At 43.5% G+C, this 25,412-nt stretch overlaps 1 protein-coding gene across 1 annotated transcript; it reads left to right on the forward strand.

Annotated features, from left to right (window-relative positions):
* The first annotated feature begins 19,448 nt into the window (after nucleotides 1–19,448).
* LOC122020106 (acetyl-coenzyme A synthetase, chloroplastic/glyoxysomal-like) lies at nucleotides 19,449–24,697 on the forward strand. The gene is made up of 18 exons (XM_042577868.1): nucleotides 19,449–20,118; nucleotides 20,248–20,391; nucleotides 20,496–20,651; nucleotides 20,732–20,854; nucleotides 20,950–21,118; nucleotides 21,417–21,499; nucleotides 21,593–21,694; nucleotides 21,768–21,856; nucleotides 22,134–22,224; nucleotides 22,358–22,471; nucleotides 22,691–22,767; nucleotides 22,846–22,924; nucleotides 23,025–23,093; nucleotides 23,180–23,355; nucleotides 23,423–23,479; nucleotides 23,601–23,691; nucleotides 23,787–23,885; nucleotides 24,267–24,697. Exons 1-18 carry the CDS (start codon nucleotides 19,735–19,737, stop codon nucleotides 24,450–24,452), a joined length of 2,289 nt encoding a protein of 762 aa, XP_042433802.1. The 5' UTR covers nucleotides 19,449–19,734; the 3' UTR covers nucleotides 24,453–24,697.
* Nucleotides 24,698–25,412: the final 715 nt, after the last annotated feature.

Consider the following 25,412-nt stretch of genomic DNA (forward strand, 5'->3'; position numbering starts at 1 on the left):
CACAGGCGGCTGGAATAATAACAAGAAATAAAAATAATCACCACGCAGTTTATATATATATTCAGCCTCTGGCTGTCACAACCACGCAGTATATAATAGTAAACAGCAATAGTACTCTGACTCGAAATCCACCCTACTCAACTACACTCATAAAGCTCAAAACCGACGAACTCACCTCTTCTGCCGTCCAGGCAGACATGTAGTAGAATAAATCCAAATCATACCAAAAGTCCATCAAACGGAAAGATTCCATACAATATCCATATGTAAAGTCCAAAACAAAACTAAAACAAAGTCTGATAGCGAAAAGCTAAAATAAAACAACTCAAAAACCAGCAGAGGAGTAGCACTACGTGCTGTGGGGACCAGCGACTGGAACTCCCTCCTGACAGCATTAACCTGAAAATAACAACAATGGAGGCGGGGTGAGTCCAACACTCAGCAGGTACAATTGATATGCAAAGTAAAGAAACAACACCTAACACTAATCATGCGTACAGTCTCCTGATAAGAAAGATAAGAATGCATCTGAAATAAACAGGAGAATACTGTACTAACCAGGTCCTGAGTATAAGGTCAAACAGTCCGAGGGATAAGGAAATCCTGTATGCATGTCAAACATAGGTATCCAAACAATATGCAGCATATAAATGCAGCAAACACAAACACAAGCAATAAATGCATCATGCATATGATGCCAATGATGCGTCCTGGTCACCCCTGACGCCAGTCGATCATCTCATACAAAAGTGAGGCCGAGTGGGTAGGGCTGTGACAACCGTGCACTCTGTCGTCACTACTCCTGATGAGTGACCGAGTGGACGCGATGCTGTTGAGTACACCTATCCTCCTACCCCAAATCATAGATGGGGGAGCGCAATGCTCTCAACTCCCGGTACTCAAAGATGGGGAGGAATCCCTGCTGGATAACACGTTGTGTCCCACTACCCATGAGCGGACCAACGGTGCTTAACAGAGTCCCTGCTGCAACACACTCAGCCTGAATCGACCACTAACCCATGAGTGGTGGTGTGTGCAGATCCATGTAACTGGCGATGTGCTCAACAATAATGGAGCGGACTATCGCACAGCATGCAATCATGCAAATGGTGCATGGCACTAACCACAAGAATATCCTGACCTAATCCACATATATATAAAAATGCATCAAACGTCAACGAATCCAAAACAATCCAAAGGTATACAGAAGGTATAAAACCTAGGTCCTGAACATGGTGAAGCATGGTATATCACTACCCCTATAAGCATGTATAAACAGGTAAAATATACATGAGATGCAAATCAATCAATCAATCAAGCACGTACTAAGATTTGGGTAGTGATTAACCGAAACAGATAAGAAACACAATTGATGCAATATGTTAATTTCATTACTAGGCATATCAAAGACAAAAAGTCAAAAGTACCCGCCTCCAATCGAAAAGTCCAAACTGGTCCAAATACGACGTCGAGATACTCGTCTCGCGTCAAGGTCCTGTGTCAAACAAATATACTTTTTATTTAGCTAAAAATCTAATTGTATAGCTAAATAAAATCCCTAAAATAATAATAATAATAATTTAGGGCAAAACCCTAAACTATAAACCTCAACCTACCACAATGTACATAACCAAACAAAATCTCAATTAGGGTTAGGAAACCCTAATTGCTTAACCTATTCCTCCTACATACTCACCAAATCTGTGGTAGCTAATAGGATCCTCGACCGGGGAAGTCCACAGTCGTAAGACGGTGGCCGCAGCTGAGTATGGCTACAATTTAATACTCCACTCAGCACTTGCCAGCCCGAAATCAGCAGAGCAGTAATGCCACTGATCGAACCTGCAACCCTCTGTAAATGGAGAACATCTGGTGATGATCCACGGTAGATAAAGGACAAGAACAGATCACAAAATCAAGATCTAAACCCTCACCTTGCTGTCACACTGCCGAATTACTACTGCTCTGAGGAAGAGGCAAGGTTCGGAGCTAAGGCACAAGTGTAGTCGGTTGTCGGTGCTAGGGCACAGTGAAGAGGTGTTGGCAGTCGGCGTCGGCGTCGCCGTCAGCACGATCGGTGACTGTGAACCCAATCTAGGGCACAGCGGCGGTTGGCGTCGCTGAAGGGGAGAGGGATCGGGAGGCAGAGGAGTCGGCCAACTCTTGCTCAAGCGCCGACAAGGAGGGAGAATCGAGAGGGCGGCTCGGCCGGCGATGACTCGCGGGTCGCCGTTGCTTGGACAGGGAGGAAGAAGGGAGGCGGCGTTGACGCTGGGTCGGCACTGCTTCGTGCGGTGTCGGCTGTGGCGACGGCTCGGGAAGGAAAATGGAGGAGAGGCGAGGGGAATCGGGTTCGGCGAGGAGGTGAAAACCGTCGCATAGCAGCAGTTAGGGCAGAAGATCGGGGGAAAAAGAAGAAGGCGCGGGGGAACAGTATCGGGCTTAAAACGCAGTGAGGAGAAAAAAAAGAAAAGGAAAGAAATAAAGAAATAAAATAAATAAATAAACATTTCCTCGTTTAAAAGGGTCGCCTAAACAGGCTTTTCCGGGCCCCATTTTTATCCCCGTTAACTCGTCCGTACGAGCTCCGAAAAATTCCCGAAAAATTTCTAAAAATTCCGAAAAATTCCCTTATTCATATTTGCCTATTTCCGGTATTTTATAGAGGTTCTCTGCCATTATCACAGGATCGGAGGATCTTGACGAACGTATTATCTTCTACCCTCACTCCACAGATATTCGGGAGTCGAGGAATTGAGTTGGAGCTTCAGCTGGCCGACAGGTTAGTTTTTCCATTATATTTTTTCCCTGACTCCCCGGGTATTCGGGAGTCAAGGGACCAAGACAAACCCTTAGCCAGTTGGCACGGCTCCTCGATCAGGTATGTTATAGGCTCTGCTCCCTTTTTACGGTTATAGGGGTTGCTATAGCTCCCTGATAAGAGAATAAGATCCTAATTCCTTGATCAAAGACTAGGGCATTCGATTTTTGATCAGACACTAGGGACCCATCTCCCCAATCATACATTTAGGGCATAGCTCCTCGCTCATACACCAAGGACATAGCTTCCCAATCAGTGACTCGTAATACAGCTTCCCGATCAGGATCTATGGGCTTCGCTCTTTGATTACAGGCTAGGGGCCTTACTCTTCGATCAGGGACTAGGGGCCCAACTCCCCGATTAGGTGTGTTATAGACTCTGCACCCTTCACCATGAGGCTTTGCATCCTCTTACTGCTACAAGCTCTGCACCCTTCACCATGAGGCTCTACATCCTCTTACTGCTACAGGCTCTGCACCCTTCACCATGAGGCTCTGCATCTTCTTACTGCTATAGGCGCTTCACTCTATTACTACTATATGCTCTACATCCTCCACCTGTTTTGCATCCTTTTACGTCTACATGTTCTGCTCCTTTCACCCACGGTGCTCTGCTTCCTTCTAACGCTACAGACTCTGCTCTCTTGTATGGCTATGGACTTCACTTCCTTTGACGGTTAGGATTGTTCTCTCCCTGCATCCGCGGACATTTGGGAGTCACAGGATCGACACTATTTCCCTCCCTGACTTCATGGGCATTTTGGAGTTGAGGGACCGAGACAGATCCTCAGTTGGTCGACACCACTCCGCGGTCATGTATGATAAAGGTTCTCCTCCCTCATATTGCTACGGGCCCTGCTTCTATGGACTTTAGGGCTTCACCTCCCCCATTCGGAGTCGAGCTATCGCCACTAGTCTCAGACCAAAGTATCACCACCATCACTAACGATCTCTCGATCGGGCTTCCAGACCAATTCTCGGTCGGGCTTCCAGACCATTCCTGGTCGGGCTTCCAGACTAATTTCTGGTCAGGTCTCCAGATCAAGTCCTGGTCAGAACTCCATATCAATTCCTGGTCAGGCCTCCAGATTGCTTCTTGGTCAGGCCTTCAGATTGTTTCCTGGTCAGGTCTCCAGATCAAGTCCTAATCAGACCTCCAGATTAATTCCTGGTCAGGTCTCTAGATCAAGTATTGGTCAAGCCTCTAGATCACCTCTCGTTCGTGATTCAAGACTCTCGTCCCAGTGCAAGTTATAAGTGAGCATGTTCTCACATCTCCATACTCTCGCCTCAGCGTGAGTTATAAGTGAGCATGCTCTCACGCCTTCAGACTCTCACCCCAGTGTGAGTTATAAGTGAGCATGCCCTCACGCCTCCAGACTCTCACCCCAGTGCGAGTTATAAGTGAACATGCCCTTATGCCTCTAGACTCTCACCCCAGTGCGAGTTATAAGCGAGCATGCTCTCGCGGGCAACGACCTCCTGGTCGGGTTCCAGACTCTCGCCCTAGGGTGAGTTATAAGTGAGCATGCTCTCACGTCTCCAGACTCTCACCCCAGCGCCAGTTATAAGTGAGCATACTCTCACGCCTCTAGACTCTCGCCCTAGCGCGAGTTATAAGCGAGCATGCCCTCACGCCTTCAGACTCTCGTCCCAGTGCGAGTTATAAGCGAGCATGCTCTCGCGACCAACGATCTCCCAGTCGGGTTCCAGACTCTCGCCCTAGGGTGAGTTATAAGTGAACATGCTCTCACGACCAACGGCTTCCCAGTCAGGCTCTCATGCTCAACTACTAGTCGGTCGGGTTACTCCCTAGCCAGGAGCTCACTTCACTTGCTGCTCTGCCTAACACTCATAACACTTGTCTCACTCGCCGCTCTGCCCGACACTCTCCATTCGCATTTTCGCTCATCGTTGTTGCTCGGTCGGCACTCACTGCTCATTCGCCGCTCTGCCTGACACTCACCATACTCACCTCACTCGCCGCTTTGCTCGACACTCACCATTCGCGTCTCAATCACCGCTATGCCCGTCCCTCGCAACTCACTCATCGCTTTGCCCCGCATTTGCCGCTCAGTCGATACCCGCTTTCCTCCTTGCACGACATTCGCATAACCGCCTGATTGTTTTGCTCCCATTCGTGCTCTATCCACAGGCTCTACTCGCGTTCGCGCTCGATCCACGGGCTATGCTCCCATTCTCATTTGGTCTCAGGTTCCATGTCTATCCAGCGTACAGGCTTCGCACCCACTTGGCATTCTTTCGATCACCGGGTTGGCCTTCTCTTAGTCAATCGATCAGTATCGATTGACTATCTGCTCGGTTGTTCACTTTGTACCGGTCGACATTTTTTTTTATCGTGATTTATTGTCGCTCGGTTGACATTTTCTCGACCGCGCATTTGATACCGCTCACCCATCGTCTTTTGACCCGCTCAGCTTTTTTTGATCCAGGTTGGCATTATTCCATTACCCTGTTGTGACTTACTGTCGCTCAGTTTACATTTTCTCGACCACGCGTTTGATACCGCTCGCCCATAGTCTTTCGACCCGCTCAACATTTTTTGATCCAGGTCAGCATTTTTCGATTACCGGGTCAGCATTTTTCGATTGCTAGGTCGGCATTATTCGATTGTCCTGTCACAATTTACCGTTGCTCGGTTAGTGTTTTTCCCGGTCGCGATTTACTATTGCTCGGTCGGTATTTTTTCGATCGTGCCCTCGGAACCCCTCACTTGTCATCGTTCCACCAGTTCGGGTTTCTCCCTATTGTCCAACCGCCATTGTTCGATTGCCCGATTGTGATTTACTGTCATTTGGTCGGTATTTTTTCTCGGTCGCGATCATGGCTCTGCTCGTCCATCATGCTCTCTATTGCCCGGTAGGGATTTATTGTTGCTTGGTCGACATTTTCTCGATCGTGGTTTACTGTCGCTCGGTCGCCTGCTCGACCTTCCATCCCCTATTCAGCTCGACATCGCCACAGCTGCTCATTCGACATTATATGACAAAGCCACGATATGACTCCGCATTCAGTAGTGACTCTATTTTACGTTGGATTTGGTCTAGTCAGTCGAACTTGCACCTCCTTCGACTAGATTTGAAGGGGAGGGTTGTGATGCGGATATTGATTAAGGGTAGAGGAGTAATTAGGGGAAGGGGGAGGGGCATTTTGGCCATTTTAGTATAGCAGTCCTTCTTAGAGTACTGTAGACAGCGAAAAGAAGGGGGCTTCATTTTTGAAGGGGAGCCACTGGTTTCTCACAGGAGCTCTCCTCTTCCTTCTTCTCTCCGCCGCCATGACGAACCGAGGAAGAGAGAGTTTTTCCTTCGTATCTCGCCGCCACCGTCGCCCACCTGTGCCTGCACACCCACGCAGGCGAACGCCTCTGATGCCACCTTCGCTGCCTTCCTTCCTCTTCTCCTCTCACGTTCCTTGCCGACGCCGTCGCCACCAGGAAGATGTTGGAATCCCAAGGTTGTTTTGATGTGATCAATAAGTTAAATTAGGTCCTGTGATGTTTTTAACCTTGTGTCTAAGTGTGCAGGAGCTTAGGAGCATAGGGAGTTGAGCAAAAGACGCAGTTAGCGAGAAGAACAACACGGAAGAGAGTCGACGGGCTCGGTGCGTCCGAGGGACGAGGTGCTACGGAAGAGTACGCAGGCAGACGAGAAGGAAGCACGTGATATTTCTGAGGGACAAGAAGCCGGAGCAGAAGGTTGCTCGAGAAGGTCGAAATTAGATTCGGGTGAGCCTTATTTCGGTTGGCTGAAATCACCCAAGTGAGCGGAATAGGAGCGGAAGACCCAGACCGAGGCGAGCAGCACCAGAGCAGAGAGCCTGGACCAAAATTCAACTAGGTTGACTTTAGTGGTCCAGGCACCCAAACAAGTCCGGGCACCCGAAATTCGATTTTGATCAGATCACGTTTGACAACGATCCGTTGTGAAGGGGATAAATTTTATCCCCTCCCAAGCGTCTGGAACCCTCCAAGCGCCCCGACCAATGCTATAAATACAGCTTTGGTCCAGAAACTTTTCATTCATTCAAGCAATTAGCAAACCAACACTTGTACGCTTCTATTTTTAGTTTAGCTTCTATTTTTGTACGTCATTGCTGTAAGAGGCTTCTCCGCCTGAAGGAGATACTAGTGTGGTTCATTCCTTGGATTAACAACCTCCCCGGTTATAACCAAGTAAAAAATTCCTGTGTCTCTACCTTTTTAGTTCTTTCTTTAATTAATGCAAATGTTCTTTTGAATGTTCGAGAAGGGTAGTTTTGTTTTGTTTTGTGCAGGCTATTTAACCCCCTTCTAGCCGGCCAACGGGGGCCAACAGAAGAGAGGAGGGGGGGGGGAGCTCCTTCTTCATCCCTTGCCACCACCAGTAAGGGACGATCGCCTCTGAGGCCGCGTTTCCTTCTCTACTGCCACTGCCACCTCTTCTGGATGACCCACGACAGCGACCAAGGAGTGAGGTCATCGGACCCTCCTTTCTCTTCTCCCTCCATGCCATCAACCCCCTCTTCCCTCACCTGAGACGCGTAGCAGCCCAGGTGTCACGCCTTTACTGCCTTAGCTACTGTTCCAACCTCGTTGGCCAGCAGCTTAGCCAGCCGTCAACCCTTTCCCACCACGCGCAATGCCTTTCCCTCTATCGGACAGCGCCGGTGCCAGCCAAGGAGGCATCGCCTCCCCTTACACCGATAGCCTGGACCTACACCCTCGCCACCAGCTTCATTGGCATCCCTTCTCTTGTCGCAACACCCCTCGCTAGCAGTCGCTACATGCCGGCAATCCACGTGTCGATTCCAACCCCGATTTAGCTTTGTATGGTTGTTGTATTTCGTCTTGTGCGTTGTTGTCACTATCTGGCTCCATACCGTTGTGTTTCGGCCATCGAGCCGTTGTGGTGTTCTAGCATCGAGCCAATACGGTGTTCTAGCCTTCACGTTGTTATTCATATCTCGGTCTATGTGCCGATCTCATATCTCGGCCTACGTACCGATCTCTTATCCCGGCTTACGTGCCAATGTCTTATCCCGGCCTACGTATCGATGTCTTATCTCGGTCGACGTGCCAAGGTCGCATCCGGTTTCATGCCATCGCTCCTGGCTTCACGTCGTCAGATCCATCTCCTCGTCTGGCGCATTCTTTTACTCTTCCGGGTCACAATAACTCGAGTAGCGTCCCATCCGAGGGCGCCCCCTGGGCCATGGTACATTTTTCATACTCGCACCTCATTTATCCCATTATTATATTATTAGCTTGTTACTCATATATTTGTTGGATCTGCCTCGAGCCTCGGGGTACCAGGGACCGGGGAAATCCGGTCGCTGGCTGCAGGTAGTGTTGACCATAGAACTTTAGATGACTTGGTCAGCACAGAAGCCATCTCTGTTGGTGCAACCTTAGGTCAAGGTTGACCTGGTTGACCCGACTCGAGTTGACCTGACTCGAGTTGTATTTTGATGTTTGACGAGAATAGAAAAGTTGTATCTTGATGTTTGACAAGAATACAAACTTGGGAGATTGTGGGTGCAACCTTCGGTCAAGGTTGACCTGGTTGACCCGACTTGAGTTGACTTGATTCGGAAAAGTCCAAGCATGGAGACTTGGCACGGAAAAGTCCAAGCAGGGAGCTTGGCACGGGAAAAGTCCAAGTATGGAGACTTGGCACGGGAAAAGTCCAAATATGGAGACTTGGCACGGAAAAGTCCAAGCAGGGAGCTTGGCACGGGAAAAGTCCAAGTATGGAGACTTGGCACGGAAAAGTCCAAGCAGGGAGCTTGGCACGGGAGAAGTCCAAGTATGGAAGCTTGGCATGGGAAGTCGGAGAGGGCTCGGTAGCTCGTTCTCCGGACTAGGTCAGAGAGGGCTCGGTAGCTCGTTCTCTGGACCGGACGAAGTCGGAGAGGGCTCGGTAGCTCGTTCTCCGGACTAGGTCAGAGAGGGCTCGGGAGCTCGTTCTCTGGACCGGACGAAGTCGGAGAGGGCTCGGTAGCTCGTTCTCTGGACTAGGTCAGAGAGGGCTCGGGAGCTCGTTCTCTGGACCGGACGTGGAAGTCGGAGAGAGCTCGGTAGCTCGTTCTCTGGACTAGGTCAGAGAGGGCTCGGGAGCTCGTTCTCTGGACCGGACGAAGTCGGAGAGGGCTCGGTAGCTCGTTCTCCGGACTAGGTCAGAGAGGGCTCGGTAGCTCGTTCTCTGGACCGGATGAGGGAGTCGGAGAGGGCTCGGTAGCTCGTTCTCCAGACTAGGTCAGAGAGGGCTCGGTAGCTCGTTCTCAAGACCAGGAAGGCCTTAGGGTTTAGGGCTGGGAAGCTCTAAAACCTACATAGGCATTGGATCGGTCTGTTGACCGATCCAGTGATACTTTGGTTTATCTGATCGGTCTGGTGACCGATCAACAACCAAACAGAAGCGTACTGTGGGTTATCTGATCGGTCTGTAGACCGATCAGGAAGTGATGTTATCTAAGGAAGCGAGGGGATTCAGAGAAGGGGGGATCGGTCTGAGGACCGATCCACCTGTATCCTGATCGGTCCACAGACCGATCAGGGCTATGCCTGATCGATCCACAGACCGATCAGGGCTATGCCTGATCGGTCCACAGACCGATCAGGGCCCTAAACCAACTCTCTGTGAGAGTTGGGATCGGTCTGGGGACCGATCAGCCTAGGGCCTGATTGGTCCCCAGACCGATCAGGGATGTCCTGGACCGATCAGGCCCTAGCCTGATCGGTCCAGGCCTAGCCGTTGAAACACAATGGTTAGATTTCTGTGTTGTTCTTTGTCTTCTTCTTCGCAGGTGCAGATATATCTCGAGGTCGAGGGCCTCTACAGTAGAACTTGTTCTTGTTCCTCACTCTTGCGATCCGAGCTTTGCTGAGCTCCCTATTCCTGAAGCTTCGTGTGAGCTTCCCTCGACTGGGTGATCAGCTGCTGTTGACATCGTGAAGTTGCTGCTTCATCGAACTCCAGTCGACGAGAAGGCAAGCAAAGTGTTTTTACATTTATATTGTTCTTGTTTTCTTTCTCTATTGGTTGTACTCCATTCTTGCTGTTGCAAGAGAGATTGTGGCGAGGTTTCTCCACCCAGAAGGAGTTCATATTAGCCGGTTATCCGGGGTCTCATCCACCGACGGATTGATAGGCTTCTTCCACCTTACGGACACGCCGAGGAGTAGGAGTATCATCTCCGAACCTCATTACATCATCGTGTTTGAGGTTTGATCTTCTTCACTTTCGTTTCTACACTGTATTTCCGCTGCGCTAACCTAAATTGTAGGAAGAAAAGAAATTTTGGGGTCGGCTATTCACACCCCCCCTCTCTAGCCGCATCCGAAGGTCCTAACAATCTCAGCACCCCCCTCTGAGACGTCGCGACTCGGTCAACATTCCATCCACCTCACCCGGCGGTCCATCTGACTCAGTTTCCGAACAGGATCAACTATTAATACGCTTTGATAGTAGGTTGGTCGAGCCCTTCTAATGTCCAATCATGCCTCATTCTCAGATGGGGTCAGGTTAGCTAAGGACTATTTCCATCTTAAGGACTTGGCTTCTTTGAGGACTCAGCGTCCGCTTGGAGACGGAGTTTGGGTTGGCTAAGGAGTGTTGACCATCTGGAGGACTTTACATCCACTTAGCCAATGAGCCGTATGTTTGAAAGGACTCAGTTCTAAATTGAACTAAGATGACTCGGGATTCCATTGGGCTGGGGGGACTCAAGATCTGATCGGACAGAAGGGTTGATCAGCTAGCCTATTCGGTCGAACTATGCGACCGTGCTAGCCCTGAGTGTTGACCCCTCCTTGACTTTGATTGCCACATTAACTAGCTTTCTTGACTTCGACCCTGTAACGCCCGAAAATTCTCAAAACTATTTTAGAAATATTCTATGATTTTTCTGGAATTTTAGGATATTTTTACAGAATTTTTAGAGTAGCGGAAGTAGCAAAAACAAATAGGAAACGAAAACGGCCTAAGCGAGAATTGAACCCGAGACCTGTGGTTTACGAATAATTCTAGTAACCAGTTGAACCCAGCAAGGCCGTGCTGAAAGGAAAGGGAGGCAATTAAATTTATGTTAGAGTTGGGCCGAATTACCCACTTAATATAAATAGGAAATTATTAAGTGGGGTTTTATTTGGATCGGGATTCCTTCTCCTCAACCCTCACCGACGCCACCTCTTCCTCTCCTCCCTCTCTCGGCGCCAACCACAAGCAAGGCTAGGGTTCCGTCCCAAGGGTTCCAAGGGCACCTTCCGGCGACGACTTCGGCACGAGGACGCTCCCCTCCGCGAGAGGAACGTGTAGACGCGAGAAGATCGTCGAAAGGATCGTCTCCTCCGGAGATCTAGCGATTAGATTTGTAAGAAATCTAGCACAGGAGGTAAGAAACCACTCACCTGCAGTATAAGTAGCTTTTCGTACGATAGAATGCTTTTAATTTAGCCATATGTAGATTTTTCGACGCATAGTGGGTATTTAACCCTCCTCGCAGGTTTAGGGATCTAGTTGAGCACCTCTAGATGGGCCAGACACGTTTCCTCCTTTCAGTTGGAGATTCTAGACGATGTCGGGTGCCTAGAGGTGATCTCCCTAATAGAGGGGAGAGTTGGAGCACACTAAGCGTTCGATAAAATGCTTAGTTCAGTAAAGTGCTACAGTAGACATTTTTAATAGCTCAGTAAATGCAATGGAAGCATTTAAAATAGCTTAGTTAGTCTTGCTACAGCATATATGGGACTACGGTCCAATGGGTGGGCACCCATAGTCGCCTCTAGGTTCAGATAACCTAGTAAAAGCAAGATAAATTAGTTAGCTATGATCCAGTATTTTACTTTCAGTAGGGGCGCTGTACAGGATTAGATATCCATTGGGCTGGGCTCCCATAGTCGGTCCTTAGGTTTAGATAACCTAGTAAACCTTGCTAAATTCGGGATTTACAACCCCGGGTCTAGTTAAGGATGCGTGCATAGCATGCACAGTTGCCGGGCCCATTAGCAGTATGATTATGTATTTTGATCTATTATGGTAATAGCTTTCCAAACTCACAATCAATTATATGATTATGTTTTGAAATTAGTTTTAGTTCAGCTTTAGTTAACTCAGTTATGTTTTAGTTTAGTTCTTTCTTGTTGATACTTCAGTTATTGCCATGAGCAGCTCTTGGTTTTTATGTCTCGTATGATAGTATACCATGCCTAGCACTCTCCATCATGTTTTCAATCAGCATCTTTCAAAGCATGAACTTATCGTATGCATGTTTTTGTGAGTAGATGGTTTCTTACTAAGCGAAAGCTTATAGATACTTTCTTTTCCTTATACTGCAGATAAAGGTAAAGGGAAGATGGACTAGCGGAGGCTGGAGGGCAATGCTACGAAGATGTGTGTGGGCAGGAACTTGGAATAGAGATCTTGGGGAACCTTAGCAAGCTTTGTTTAAAACATTAGAGCTTTTCAGTGTTTTTTTTTATCATTTTGCACTTTAGTATGTTAATCGCTATGAATTAGTTAGCCATGCACTTTATTATGCTTAGAACACTTCTTTTATGTTGTTAGAATGTTCGTTGTTGTCGTTAGAGTGTTTCTTAGTCATTTTAGCACTTGTAATGTGATTGAGGCACGAAACAGTGCTGAAATCAGAGCTTAACTGCAAAATCAGAAACCCCAATCGATCGGTGGATCGATTGGGGGTTCCCAATCGATCAGCTGATCGATTGGACAATCTGTTCCGCGAACAGTAGGCTTCTGGATCGATCCGCTGATCGATCCAGCCATTTCCGTCGCGAACAGAGAGCTCTGGGATCGATCAATGGATCGATTGACCAGCCTGGATTGATCAGCCGATCGATCCAAATTATTGCCCGAGCACAGTAGCGTGCTGGATCGATCACTGGATCGATCCGACGTTCCAATCGATCAATGGATCGATTGGGAGGTCTAATATCAGCGGGAAAATGTCTAAGTTCAGTTCCTTGACCATGGGGAAGGTAAAACATGTCATGAATAGTTAGTTTACCTACCTTAGTATGTACAGAACCAAGAAATGTTAGTAGTTGAGTAAAATTATAATTAGCACAGCTTCCACATCTAGTTTTAGTGATGGTCAGGGAATAGTTTAGCACAACATAATGTGATGATCGGCCTTACAGCTTAGTTAGTAGAAGGCGGATCGTTACAGACCCAAACTTCTGGGACCCTACTTTATTCACCATATCAATTTGCTTCCACAAAGACCTTCCGATCCTCCAAGATTCACTTCCACAAAGACCTATCAATCCTCTAAGATTCGGCATAGAGGAGTTAGGTGGAGAGGAGTTCAGAGGAGAGGTTCGTGGAGAGGAGTTCGCAGGAGAGGAGTTGGACGAAGATGATTAGGGTTTCAACAACGTGAAGAGTGAAGAGATCGTAGGCAGAGAGGGCTGGCTTCGAGAAGGGAAGGCCTTTAGGGTTTAGGATTTTGGTGTACAAATTTTGGCGAGAGGGAAAGAAAAATATGAAAGGGGAAAAAAAAAATAAATAAATATAGACAACGATTTTTGTCGTAGCCTCAAAAGAGTGCACATAAATAATAGTCCCCCCCCCTCCCCTCCAAAAAAAAGTGTTGGTGCAGTTAGCACCAATGGCTAAACTTAGATTTTGATGAATAACAAATGGATTAAAGTTAGGTGTTATGCTTGTCTAACCTCTTTACCGATTGTGCAGGAATTGACGAATCTTGTGGACCTGATACTAGGCTAAAGCTTAGTTAAGTTTGAACACCTGATAACTAGTATAGAGTCCAGATAGGTCAAGGGGTGACTCGATATTTGGCAGGAAGTCCAACTAGGCATGCGGGACCTGACAGCTAGCTGAAATCCAGTTGGGTTTTCGGACCTACCAACTGTTGGGAAGACCTAGTGGATTAAAAAACAAATCAAGTGATTACAAATGATAAGTGAGATAAGTCACTGGAGGAGAGTGATTCAGTAAGGACTAGTCCCAGTGGGACTATAGGCGTAGTCCAGTTTAGAGTCATTTTAGAAGTCTAAGCTTAGACCATAACTAGATTCTGGTCTTAGAAAAATATAATCTAATTCATAAATCTTATATTTAATTGTGCTAACTTTATTTTGTAAGGTATAATTTGTTATTTGGACTAATACATTTTTCTTGGGTGAAATGCATTTTAAGCCTCGGATGAATAGTGCTAGAGGTACTGTGGATAGATTGGTAGCACCTTCGAGCATTGGTTGAAGGTGCCTAGTCTAGTTGGAGGCACCCTTACACATGGGTTGGAGGCGCCCTCCTACACGGATTGGAGGCGACTTGGGCTAGTTTAAGGCACCCTTATGGATCTGTTGGAGGCACCCTCATGTGGATAAGTTGTAGACTTTACGCAGATAAATTGCAGACGTTGCGTAAATCTAATAAGCCTCAAAGGAGGCACCTCAGAGCCATTGGAGGTGCCTCCAATGAGCTTTAAAAGGAGGTCACGAGCAACTTCAAATATACAACTGATACATGAGCTCCTACGATCATTTTGCTGCTACGACTTCGCGCTGCCCCTGTGCTACTACTCAATGACTTCCAAACTACTGTCGACAGACTAACACTAACACACGAGCACATTCAGATCTTTATCTTTTATGTTGGTAACTAATTTATTATTATTATTTTATATACTAGTAAATGAAAAGTATAGGGTTGTTATACTTTTCTTATTCTTTTGTATTCAGATTATTCTTCCGATGATTCCAGAAAAGATTTTAGTGGATTATCTATCGATAGGTTTGAGGGGCCTGAGTTTTAGAGTAGGAATCACCAAAGACTCTAAACCAAGTAACTGAACATATGCTTCTGTTTTCTTTGTTTAGTTTTAATATCACTGCTCACTTGGTTTTAAAAACCTAAAAAGATAAATTTTTAAAATATACATGATTTACCCCCTCTCACGTGTCGTCCTATAAAAAGTACACCTAAATAATGGCTTTTCAAAAAATTATTGTCATAACTTCCAAAAAACCACTCAAAGATAATGATTTTTTTTATAAATCGTTATCTTTGATTAAAAAAATTGTTCAAAGACAAAATCGGTGTAAAAAGATAAAAAAACAACCATTTTAACATAAAATGATTAGTGTTGTTGAATAATAATTTCCTTATCATTCCTCCCAGCATCTCAGACTTTCACATGCCCCGTGATAGGCTTAATTCCTAAATATGTCACAAGTCCAAACTCAACCTTTAGCATGGTGGCAAAATGTGACTACGCTCACCCCCAGCGCCTCCGTCAATCTGTCCCGAGGTCAACACAGAGTAGGTAAATCACGGATGGCTACTAGTTTTTGAAATAGTGACTGACGCATAAGGGATGCATTTACCTCGACTATGTCAAAATTCGAACTCTAGACCTCATGATGATAATACTTCATGCGTTAACCATTGCCCATTAGATCATCCTGAGATGACCACTCAACCTTTCGCATGGCTTCGACAGGGATGAGTCATGCATGATGGACCACCCTTGTAAAATATGATCCTGATAGATGCAAATCATAATTGGATAGACATCCCATGGGAACGGATCATGGGTCCCCCATCCTATTATACTCCACGAGATAGGCAAACATATGGATCAAAAATCACTCATATGAAAAAGGTGAATAAACAATATTAAAGAGATTCTAACTTTTAGTATTGGACGAATTTTATCGGACAATTCCAACTCTTTTGATGCACGTTAATCAAAATAGATTCATCCACGTCATAAATCCATCCGCGAAAAACTTCTGCTGCAAATAGATTGCGTAGATTCAATACAACAACAACAATAATAACAACTAAGCCTTTTCCCATTAAGTGAGATCGGCTGTATGAATCCTTTTACACCATTGAGCTCTATCTCCTATTATATCATCATCTATATTTAAATAAATTTTATCTTATTTTATTATTGCTAACCAAGTCTTTTTTGGGCTGCCTCTTCCTCGTTTGATATGCATGTTTATCATAGTTTCACATCGCCTAACTAGAGCATTTATTGGTCGTCTAAGTACATGTTCGTATCATCTTAAATGTGTCTCTCAGAGTTTTTCCTCAATAGATGCAACTTCGACTTTCTCTCTAATGCTCTCATTTCTTATTTTGTCCATCTTCGTATGTCCACACATCCACCTTAACATCCTCATCTCTGCAACTCTCATCTTTTGCTCATGTGCTCGTGCCATAGCCCAACATTCAGCTCCATATGACATAACAGGTCTAACTGCGATTTTATAGAATTTACCTTTAAGTTTAAGAGGTACTTTACGGTCACATAAAACACTCGACGCTCCCCTCCATTTCACCTATCCTGCTTGTATTCTATGTAAGACATCTCTCTCAATCATTCCATCATTTTGTAAAAATGATCCTAAATATTTAAATCTCTTGGTTCCGGGCAACTCGTCCTCTCCTATCTTAACAATTGTTTCATTACTTCTATTATTGCTAAACTTAAATTTCATATATTCTGTCTTTAATCTACTAAGGTTAAAACCTTTCCCTTCTAGTATTTTCTTCTAAGATTCTAGCTTAGTATTTACTCCTTCACGTGTCTCATCTACCAAAATAATATCATTGTAAACAATATGCACCACAGTACTGTGTCTTGAATGTGCGCAGTGAGTTCGTCCATAATTAGTGTAAAAAGATAGGGACTTAGAGCTGATCCTTGATGTAACCCTATTTTTATTGGAAATATTTCAGTTACTCCGCCTGAAGTCTTTACTCTGGTCGTTACATCCTCATACATATCCTTAATTAGTTCAATATATGTTACGCTAACACATCTCTTTTCTAAAATTCTCCATATAATTTCTCTTGGGACTCTATCATAAGCTTTTTCTAAGTCAATGAATACCATGTGTAGATCTTATTTTTGCTCCCGATATTTTTCAATTAATTGTCTAAGAAGATGTATAGCTTCTATTGTCGACCTTCCAAGCATGAATCTAAATTGATTTTCTGTCACTGTGGTCTCCTTCCTTAATCTTTTTTCTATTACTTTTTCCCCAAAGTTTCATAGTATGACTCATTAGTTTAATACCCATATAGTTTGCACAATTTTGTACGTCTCCCTTATTCTTATATAAGGGAACTAGAGTACTTATCCTCCATTGATCAGACATCTTTTTCGTTTTCAATATCATGTTAAATAATTTTGTAAGTCATTCAATACCTTGTTTCCCTAAGCACTTCCATACCTCTATTGAAATATCATCTGGTCCAATGGCTTTTCCATTGTGCATCTCATTTAAAGTTTATTTTACTTCTGAAGTTTGAATTCTATGATAAAAATTAAAATTTTTATGCTCATTTAACCTAATTAAATTACCTAAGTTAAGTTGGTCACCTAAACCTTCATTAAAAAGTTAATGAAAATACCTCTTCCACCGCTCTTTTATTTCTCCATCGTTTACTAATACCCTATTACATTCATATTTAATACATTTTATTTGGCTAAGATCTCTTGTTTTTCTTTCTCTCACTTTAGCTATTCTATAAATGTCTCTTTCCCCTTCATTTGTATCCAATTTTTGATATAACCGTTCAAAAGTTTCATTTTTTTTTGCTTCACTCACTACTTTCTTAGCTTCTTTCTTGGCTATTGTATATTTTTTGAAGTTTTCCTCGTTTTTACAAATATATAATTCCTTATAAGCTATTCATTTTTCCTTCACTTTCTCTTATACTTTTTCATTCCACCACCATGATTCTTTACTTAGTGGTGCATGCCCCTTTGACTCACAGAGTATACTCTTAGCTACTATTTTCAACTTTGATACCATCTTATCCCATGTTGTATTAGAGTCATAGTATATTTCACCTAATGCTTGTACTTCTACCTTCTCCTTAAATATATGTTGGTTCTCATCCTTTAACTTCCACCACTTAATTCTAGGAATTGTATATATTTTCTTTCTATTGATACTACGTTTGAGGCGTATATCCAACACTACTACCCTATGTTGGGTAGTTAAGGTTTCTCCAGAGATGACTTTGCAATCTTTACAAATCTTTCTATCCTTCTTCCTAACCATAAGAAAGTCAATTTGTGATTTATTATTCCCATTTTTGAATATGACTAAGCATTTTTTCTCTTTTCTTAAAAAACGTATTAGCTAATATAAGGTCATATGCTATCGCAAAATCTAATATAATTTTCCCTTCCTCATTCCTTGTTCCAAATCCATAACTCCCATGTACTCTCTCATATTCCTCATTTTTCACTCCAACATGACCATTTAGATCACCTTCTATTAAAATCATTTCATTTGATGGAATGTTTTGTAATATTTCATCTAAGTCATCTCAAAACCTTGATTTGGTAGTTTCATCTAATCCTACTTATGGTGCATATACGCTAATTATGTTCATAGTTTCTTTCGCCACTATTATCTTAAGGGTTATAATTCTATCCCTTTTTCTAATTACTCCTACAACTTCATCCTTTAACAAACTATATACAATAATACCCACTTCATTTCTTACTTTACTCTTTTCAGTGTACCATAATTTAAAACCCGAGTTCTCTATCGTCTTTGCCTTCTCATCTGTCCATTTTGTCTCTTGTACACACAAAATACTAATTTTTCTCCTAATCATCATATCTACTACCTCCATTGATTTATCAGTGAGAGTTCCTATGTTTCATGTTCCAAATCTTAGATTATTAGTTTTCCTATCATATTTGTTCTTATCTAACCTATAGTGTGAGAACTCTTGCCTATTTAACACTACACCCAAGTTCTCATGGAGATGTAGCGGTCCTTGCTGAGACGTTATAGTCGGACCCTGTAACGCGAACTCTTACATATTTATCACTACACCCGAGTTCTTGAGATGTAGCAGTCCTTGTTGAGACGTTACAGTCGGACCCTGCAACGCGTTCCTTCCGGGGAATAACCTAACATTAGCACAATAGTTTAATGGATTCATTCATTGAATATTTGCCATAATTTGACACTGACTGACAATTTAACGTAATCCTCCTTTTTTATCCGAACTTAGGATCGACCATGATTGATCGTCATGGACGGAATTTATTATTATGAATTTATTTATATTTCTATTACATACTACTTTTGAAAACGCCAAATCAAATAATGAGCACGAGGTCATTAATTCTTCTAAAAATGGAAAATATAACATTTATAGTTTATTATAATGTCCATTAAAAAAAAACTCCACTGGGAGGATTATATTCATAGTCCAATCCAACGTCATGCATCAATCCGTCATGATTGTCTTACTAGTTCGTACTCTGCGTTGGCAGGGCATATGCCTTGTTCGTGTTTATGATTGCAGGCAGCTTTAATCAGAAAAGAAGGATTTGACAGACGCGAGATAAATTGCTAGCGTCTATGAGAGCAATCATAGCATAGCGCGATCTTGTGGTTCGTGTTCAAAACACATGAACCTTCTGTTATTCGTGGCAGTCGTCGTTCAAAGCCCAAAACACGGCCCACTCAACTTGTCCTTGTTGGTAGCCACGCCGCCACCTCAGTTTCAGACGCTGCATGTGTCGATTTCCATGGCATTGAAAACTTGGCCCAAGTATTAAACGAAGTGCGGACGATGACGCGAGAGGAATCCAGCCTCATCCTTGATTCCATCTCCGCAATGGATGACGAAGATGAGGCTGATCCATTTTAAGCGTTGACGATTGATTTATAGATCGCGATTCTGTAGCTGATGAGTCGGTTTAACCTCCCGCAAACCGCGGCCGCCAGCAGTACGCAGGGACAGAGTGTCCAGGAGAAGAAATAAAGAAGGCTTGGATCGATCGGGGAGAGGAGGGAGCGAGGAAGCGGCGGGCGGCGTTGAGAAGAAAAAAAAGCCTGGATTTTGGATTGCCTTTGGCGATCCGTCTGACTTTTTACTGATGGATTCCATGTCGTCCGCCCGTTTGTGTACGCCATTGATCACGTCGACAGCAGCAACAGCCTCGCAAGCTTCGACGCGCCGCCTCTTCTCCACCTCGCGCTTCCACCTCGGCCGCCAGCGCTCGCCTCCCCCGTGCCGCGCCTCGCTCCCGATGACTACGTTCTGCACGGCGGCGGCGGATCCCGGATCGGCGGCGTCGCGGTTGCTCTCAGTCGGGCTCCCCTGGCACGCGGAGTTCATGCCGCGACTCCCGTCTGGAAACGGCCGGATCTCCCGCCTCAGCGCTGTCGTCCTAGGGGAGGCGCTAGCCGCCGAGGAGAACGATCTCATCTTCCCGTCCCCTGAGTTCTCTCGAGACGCCCTTGTCTCCTCCCCCGAACAGGTCCCTTTGCCTTCTCCTTTCAAGCACTGTCGAAACAGTAAAGATTATAATTTTTTTTATATATCATATAATTTTTTGAATCCACCATGACTATATATCAAATGTTTTTTTCACTGTTTCATGAATTAGTATCGCAAAATGTATAAGAGATCTATCGAAGATCCTGCTGGATTTTGGTCGGAGATCGCTGCGCAGTTTTACTGGAAGAAGAGGTGGAGTCCGGACGTATACAGCGAGAATATTGACGTGAGGAAGGGACCGGTTAAGATTGAGGTCGGTGTAGTTTTTTTGTCTTTTTAATCGAAAAGTGTAAGTTTTGCCCTGTTTTCTGGACCTATTTCATTAGTTGAATCGTGCTCTGTCTTTTCTGAATGAAGTGGTTCAAAGGGGGCATTACGAACATCTGTTACAATGCCCTGGATCGGAACATAGAGGCAGGGAACGGCGATAAGGTGGCTCTGTATTGGGAAGGCAATGAGCCAGGCCAAGATGGGCAACTTACATATGCCCAATTACTGGATCAGGTTTGCCAGGTATGTTCAGTTCAATCTGTTTCTCGGTTTAAGTTAGTGAAAGTGGCAGTTGGCAATGAATCTTCAGTGTCTTTAAATAGTTGGCCAACTACCTAAAGCATGTCGGCGTCAGCAAAGGGGATGCAGTTGTCATTTACCTGCCCATGTTGATGGAGTTGCCAATTGCAATGTTGGCATGTGCTCGCATCGGCGCAGTTCACTCGGTACAGTTCGATTACATTCCTCACAAGATTTTCAAGATTATATGGATTGAATTTTGCTATTAGGAGAGGAGATCTAATGGTGTTTTCCCTTTCAGGTTGTATTTGCTGGCTTCTCTGCTGAATCTCTTGCACAGAGATTTATTGACTGCAAACCAAAAGTCGTAATATGCAGCAATGCAGTGAGTAGAGGAGCCAAAGTGATAAATCTGAAGGCGATAGTTGATAATGCTTTGGCTGAATCTGCCAATAACGGAATTGCAGTTGGTAATTATAAACTTTCTTAATGCCTGTTTATATGTGGAATTAGAGTTATTGCCACTATTAGCAATAGCCTTTTCATCCTTATTAAGTGTCATCCTCAGATTTGGTGGTTGAGTTCCTGTCTTTGCATTAAAATAAACTAAGTTGTATTGGTGATGATCATCCGCTTCTGTTATGCAGAAGTGAATAGTTGTTTAAACTTCCTTCTTTCTCAAATTTGTTATTTTTTCCCCAGAAACTTTCACTGAAAGGTCATTATCTTATCTTCATCGACATTACTTTTGCTTTCCTTCCTTTTCAGACTTATGCTTGGTTTATGAAAACCAGTCAACCATGAAAAAAGAAGATACCAAATGGCAGGATGGAAGGGACATCTTGTGGCAGGTTATTGATACATCCATTTCTTAAATTATTTGCCTACATAATCATACTATTCAGTGTCATTCTCTTTAACAACTGTAATTTGTCTTGTCTTAGGAAGTGGTTCCACAATTTCCAACGAAGTGTCCGGTGGAATGGGTTGATGCAGAAGATCCACTATTTCTCTTGTACACGAGCGGTAGCACTGGAAAGCCAAAGGTAGCCAAAGCTGCCAACACCAGTTCTTTTGACTTGCACTCTTAAGTTTGACATATTTCTTTCCTGTGGGAAGGGTGTTTTGCACACAACTGGGGGATATATGGTATACACTGCAACAACATTTAAGTATGCATTCGATTATAAGCCATCAGATGTCTACTGGTATGCTTTATACCCCCTATTGAGGTTATGGAAGTGTGTGAACGTCTTAGAGAAAGCAACTATCTTTGAAATTTATGACGTCGAATGCATTGTTTTTATTCATTACAGTAAAAAAGGCCAATTTTCTTATCCCGACTTCAAATTGCCATTGCAGGTTTTAGGAAAAATATAAAACTAATGTGACAGAGATGAGAAACAGTTGGGATTGACATGGCTAGTTGTTATTATAGTTGTTGGTATAGTGTTCTTATTCTACTTCTTGTTCTTCTGACCTCAGGTGTACTGCTGACTGTGGTTGGATAACTGGACATAGCTATGTTACATACGGCCCTCTTTTGAATGGAGCTACTGTTTTAGTCTTTGAAGGGGTAAATATTCGTGATCTTTTAAATTTTTTTTGCTGTGTCGAGTCAATTATGTGCGTATATCATTATCTAATTAACTTTATGTTTTTCCTACATCGATGTATGGTTTCAAAATGTTTTTGAGTCAAATTTACAGGCTCCAAGTTACCCTGATCCTGGTCGGTGCTGGGATATCGTTGACAAGTACAAGGTCACATTATTTTACACGGCGCCTACACTGGTGCGAGCACTCATGCGTGAGGGTGATGAGGTAGACATGATAATCTTTCACTGATCATGTTGTATCTCTTCATATTCTCTTTTACAGTCATTCATTGTCACGACTATTGCCATGAAATTTCCTTTATTTGCAACATCAACAATGTATCTCTCCATAGTCGGTGTGAAAATTTCAAATTTGATTCCTTAAACCCAGCAGATTCCTGTCTGCATTATTGTTGATATTACTAAAACATAGTGCTCTTTGCAGTATGTTACTCGATATTCTCGTAAATCTCTCCGTGTTCTAGGAAGTGTGGGAGAGCCTATTAACCCATCTGCTTGGAGGTACAATGCCTTACTCTTATCTATGTATTCTTCTCTATACGACATGTTTCTTGACATATTTTGGTCTCAATTTTTTAGATGGTTCTACAATGTAGTTGGGGATTCTCGATGCCCTATATCAGATACTTGGTGGCAAACTGAGACCGGTGGCTTCTTGGTCTGTTGTTGCTCATGTCAATGCTTAACGCGCAAATGTTCCGCTTGATCCTTTTGTTTTTCTTATCCCCGTTCCCTGATATTTTCCTCAACTTATCCAGATCACACCTATACCGGGTGCCTGGCCACAGAAACCAGGTTCTGCTACATTTCCATTCTTCGGTGTTCAGGTATGAATAAAGCTGTTGATAGTAGAGATGCAGAGTATCACTAAGTATTTGCACTTATTTGAAATCATAGTTGTGACAAATTACAGCCGGTCATAGTTGATGAGAAAGGAAATGAATTAGAAGGTGAATGCAGTGGGTATCTTTGCATCAAAAATTCATGGCCTGGGATATTCCGTTCGCTTTACGGTGACCATGAACGATACGAGACCACATATTTCAAACCATTTGCTGGTTATTATTTCAGTGGTGATGGCTGCCGCAGGTTAGTTGTGTTCATCTATGATCTCTTAGACTGTATTTTATTCTGATCATCTTGTTCTAATCATTAGGGACAAGGATGGATATCATTGGCTCACTGGTAGAGTTGATGATGTTATCAATGTCAGGTAATGCAAATCTTGTGTATGCTTTACTATAGTCCTATAGCACACATGTCAATTCCATTTTTAAAGGTGCAAGTATTCAAATTGGCGCCTTGATGACTGAAAATCTATTAATTGCCTGCAGTGGACATCGTATTGGTACTGCAGAAATAGAATCTGCCCTTGTTTCTCATCCTCACTGTGCAGAATCAGCCGTCGTTGGTGTCGACCATCCGGTGAAACTCTAGCTTCGTGCTTCATGCTTCATGCTTCAGGCTTCATCCGGAACTACTAGGATTTGATACTTTCTTTTTTCTTTCTGTTGCTTCAGGTGAAAGGACAAGGCATATATGCTTTTGTCACTCTGGTGGATGGAGTGGATTACACAGATGAAGTTCGTAAAAGCCTCATTTTGGCAGTCAGAACTCAGGTCTGTTCCAATATATTCCTAAACATTACCTGATAGAACTTTGAACTCCTAAACTACAAAGTTTGCATTTTAGATGGTTTTAAGTCTTTAGCTATTAACCCTTTTGTTTTGAAAGCATCAAATAAAGCTGATAGCCCTTTTGTTCCTGCCCTTGCAGTCAATTTAGTCATAGATATCTTGAATTTTTTGTCTAGTCATTTGCATTCTTGCACAAATTCAAGGCATGAAATGCCATTCTAATTGTAAGCTCCAGTTCCTTTCAGTGTAGTTTATGGGCTTTGATTGCCAAACTTGCAACACTTTGAAAATAGTAGTTTTCTTGTTGTGGACTTCGATCAGTTCATCCTTAAGATATCAAACTTAAACTGGCCTTTATGTCAGATTGGTGCATTTGCTGCCCCAGACAAGATTCATTGGGCACCGGGTCTCCCCAAAACTAGGAGTGGAAAGATCATGCGGCGGATCCTACGAAAAATTGCTTCCAAACAGCTTGATGAGCTTGGGGACATTAGCACCCTTGCCGAACCAAGCGTCGTGAACCAGTTAATCGAGTTCACTGACCGTTAGCATGAACACTTGTCTCCTCCCATAAACATTTTATTTTTTGAGAATCACACAAGATTAAACACTTCTGAACTAGTTTTCTAGCTCCTAGTCAGAGTTTAAATATCACCAGTTGAATAATAGCAGATCGGATAGTGTTCATGGTTTTTGTCCCCAATGTAGTCTGAATCCTTTGTACTACGGACCTGAGAAAGTTGTTACACTTGCATTAGAACAACATGATGATAATAAATTGATGAGCTTGTGGACGTTTCATTTGTGATCGATGTTTGTAAAACTAATATATACTTTGCTTCCACTTTCGAGACAATGATGAGGGGTTTTCTACTTGGCAAAATACGATCATGATTCTGTTTAGAGGTGGTGGATTGCCTGGTCTAGATCAAGCCAGTCAAGTTGTGGACGACGACTAAGGTGGAGTTCTGATCAATGGCTACTTGTCGGAGTGTTGGAACAATCACCGGCATGTGTATAGCAAATGTTTGGTTCAGATAATCATTTGGTTCGAATGTTGCACATGATGCGTAAAGAGATAGGAGACGATTCATTGTGGTAAAAGACGAATACGCTCGCTCCCAGCATCCCCGGCAACCCGTCTCAATGTCAACACGGAGAAGGTAAATCACGGACGACTACTAGTCTTTGGAATCGTGACTAACACATAAGGGAAATAGAAGACAACTCATGATTGTTCATAAAGGGATCAATTTTGCCCAGAAAAGCATATTGCGAATTACATGATCTGGATGTATGAAGGGTCTTAAAGAGTTACGTTCATCATTCACTGAATCACTGTCCGTGTTCTTATCGAAAATAAATTTGATTTATTAGAATATTTTATAAATAAATTTATTTAAAATTTAATTCTTAATTTTTTATTAAGTGTATGTATAAAAATATATTAATTTATATAATATTTATAATTTTAAATTATTTATAACATGTTAAAAATAATATAAGTTT

This window comes from Zingiber officinale, chromosome 9A (assembly GCF_018446385.1).
Source record: "Zingiber officinale cultivar Zhangliang chromosome 9A, Zo_v1.1, whole genome shotgun sequence".
NCBI lineage: Eukaryota > Viridiplantae > Streptophyta > Magnoliopsida > Zingiberales > Zingiberaceae > Zingiber > Zingiber officinale.

Excerpts from the sequence above, each read along its gene's own strand:
- LOC122020106 (XM_042577868.1), top strand. The coding sequence starts at position 19,735 with ATGGATTCCATGTCGTCCGCCCGTTTGTGTACGCCATTGATCACGTCG. Across the intron at positions 23,356-23,422 it reads AGTGGTGATGGCTGCCGCAG|GGACAAGGATGGATATCATT; the intron begins GTTAGTTGTGTT and ends TCTAATCATTAG. Across the intron at positions 23,480-23,600 it reads GATGATGTTATCAATGTCAG|TGGACATCGTATTGGTACTG; the intron begins GTAATGCAAATC and ends AATTGCCTGCAG.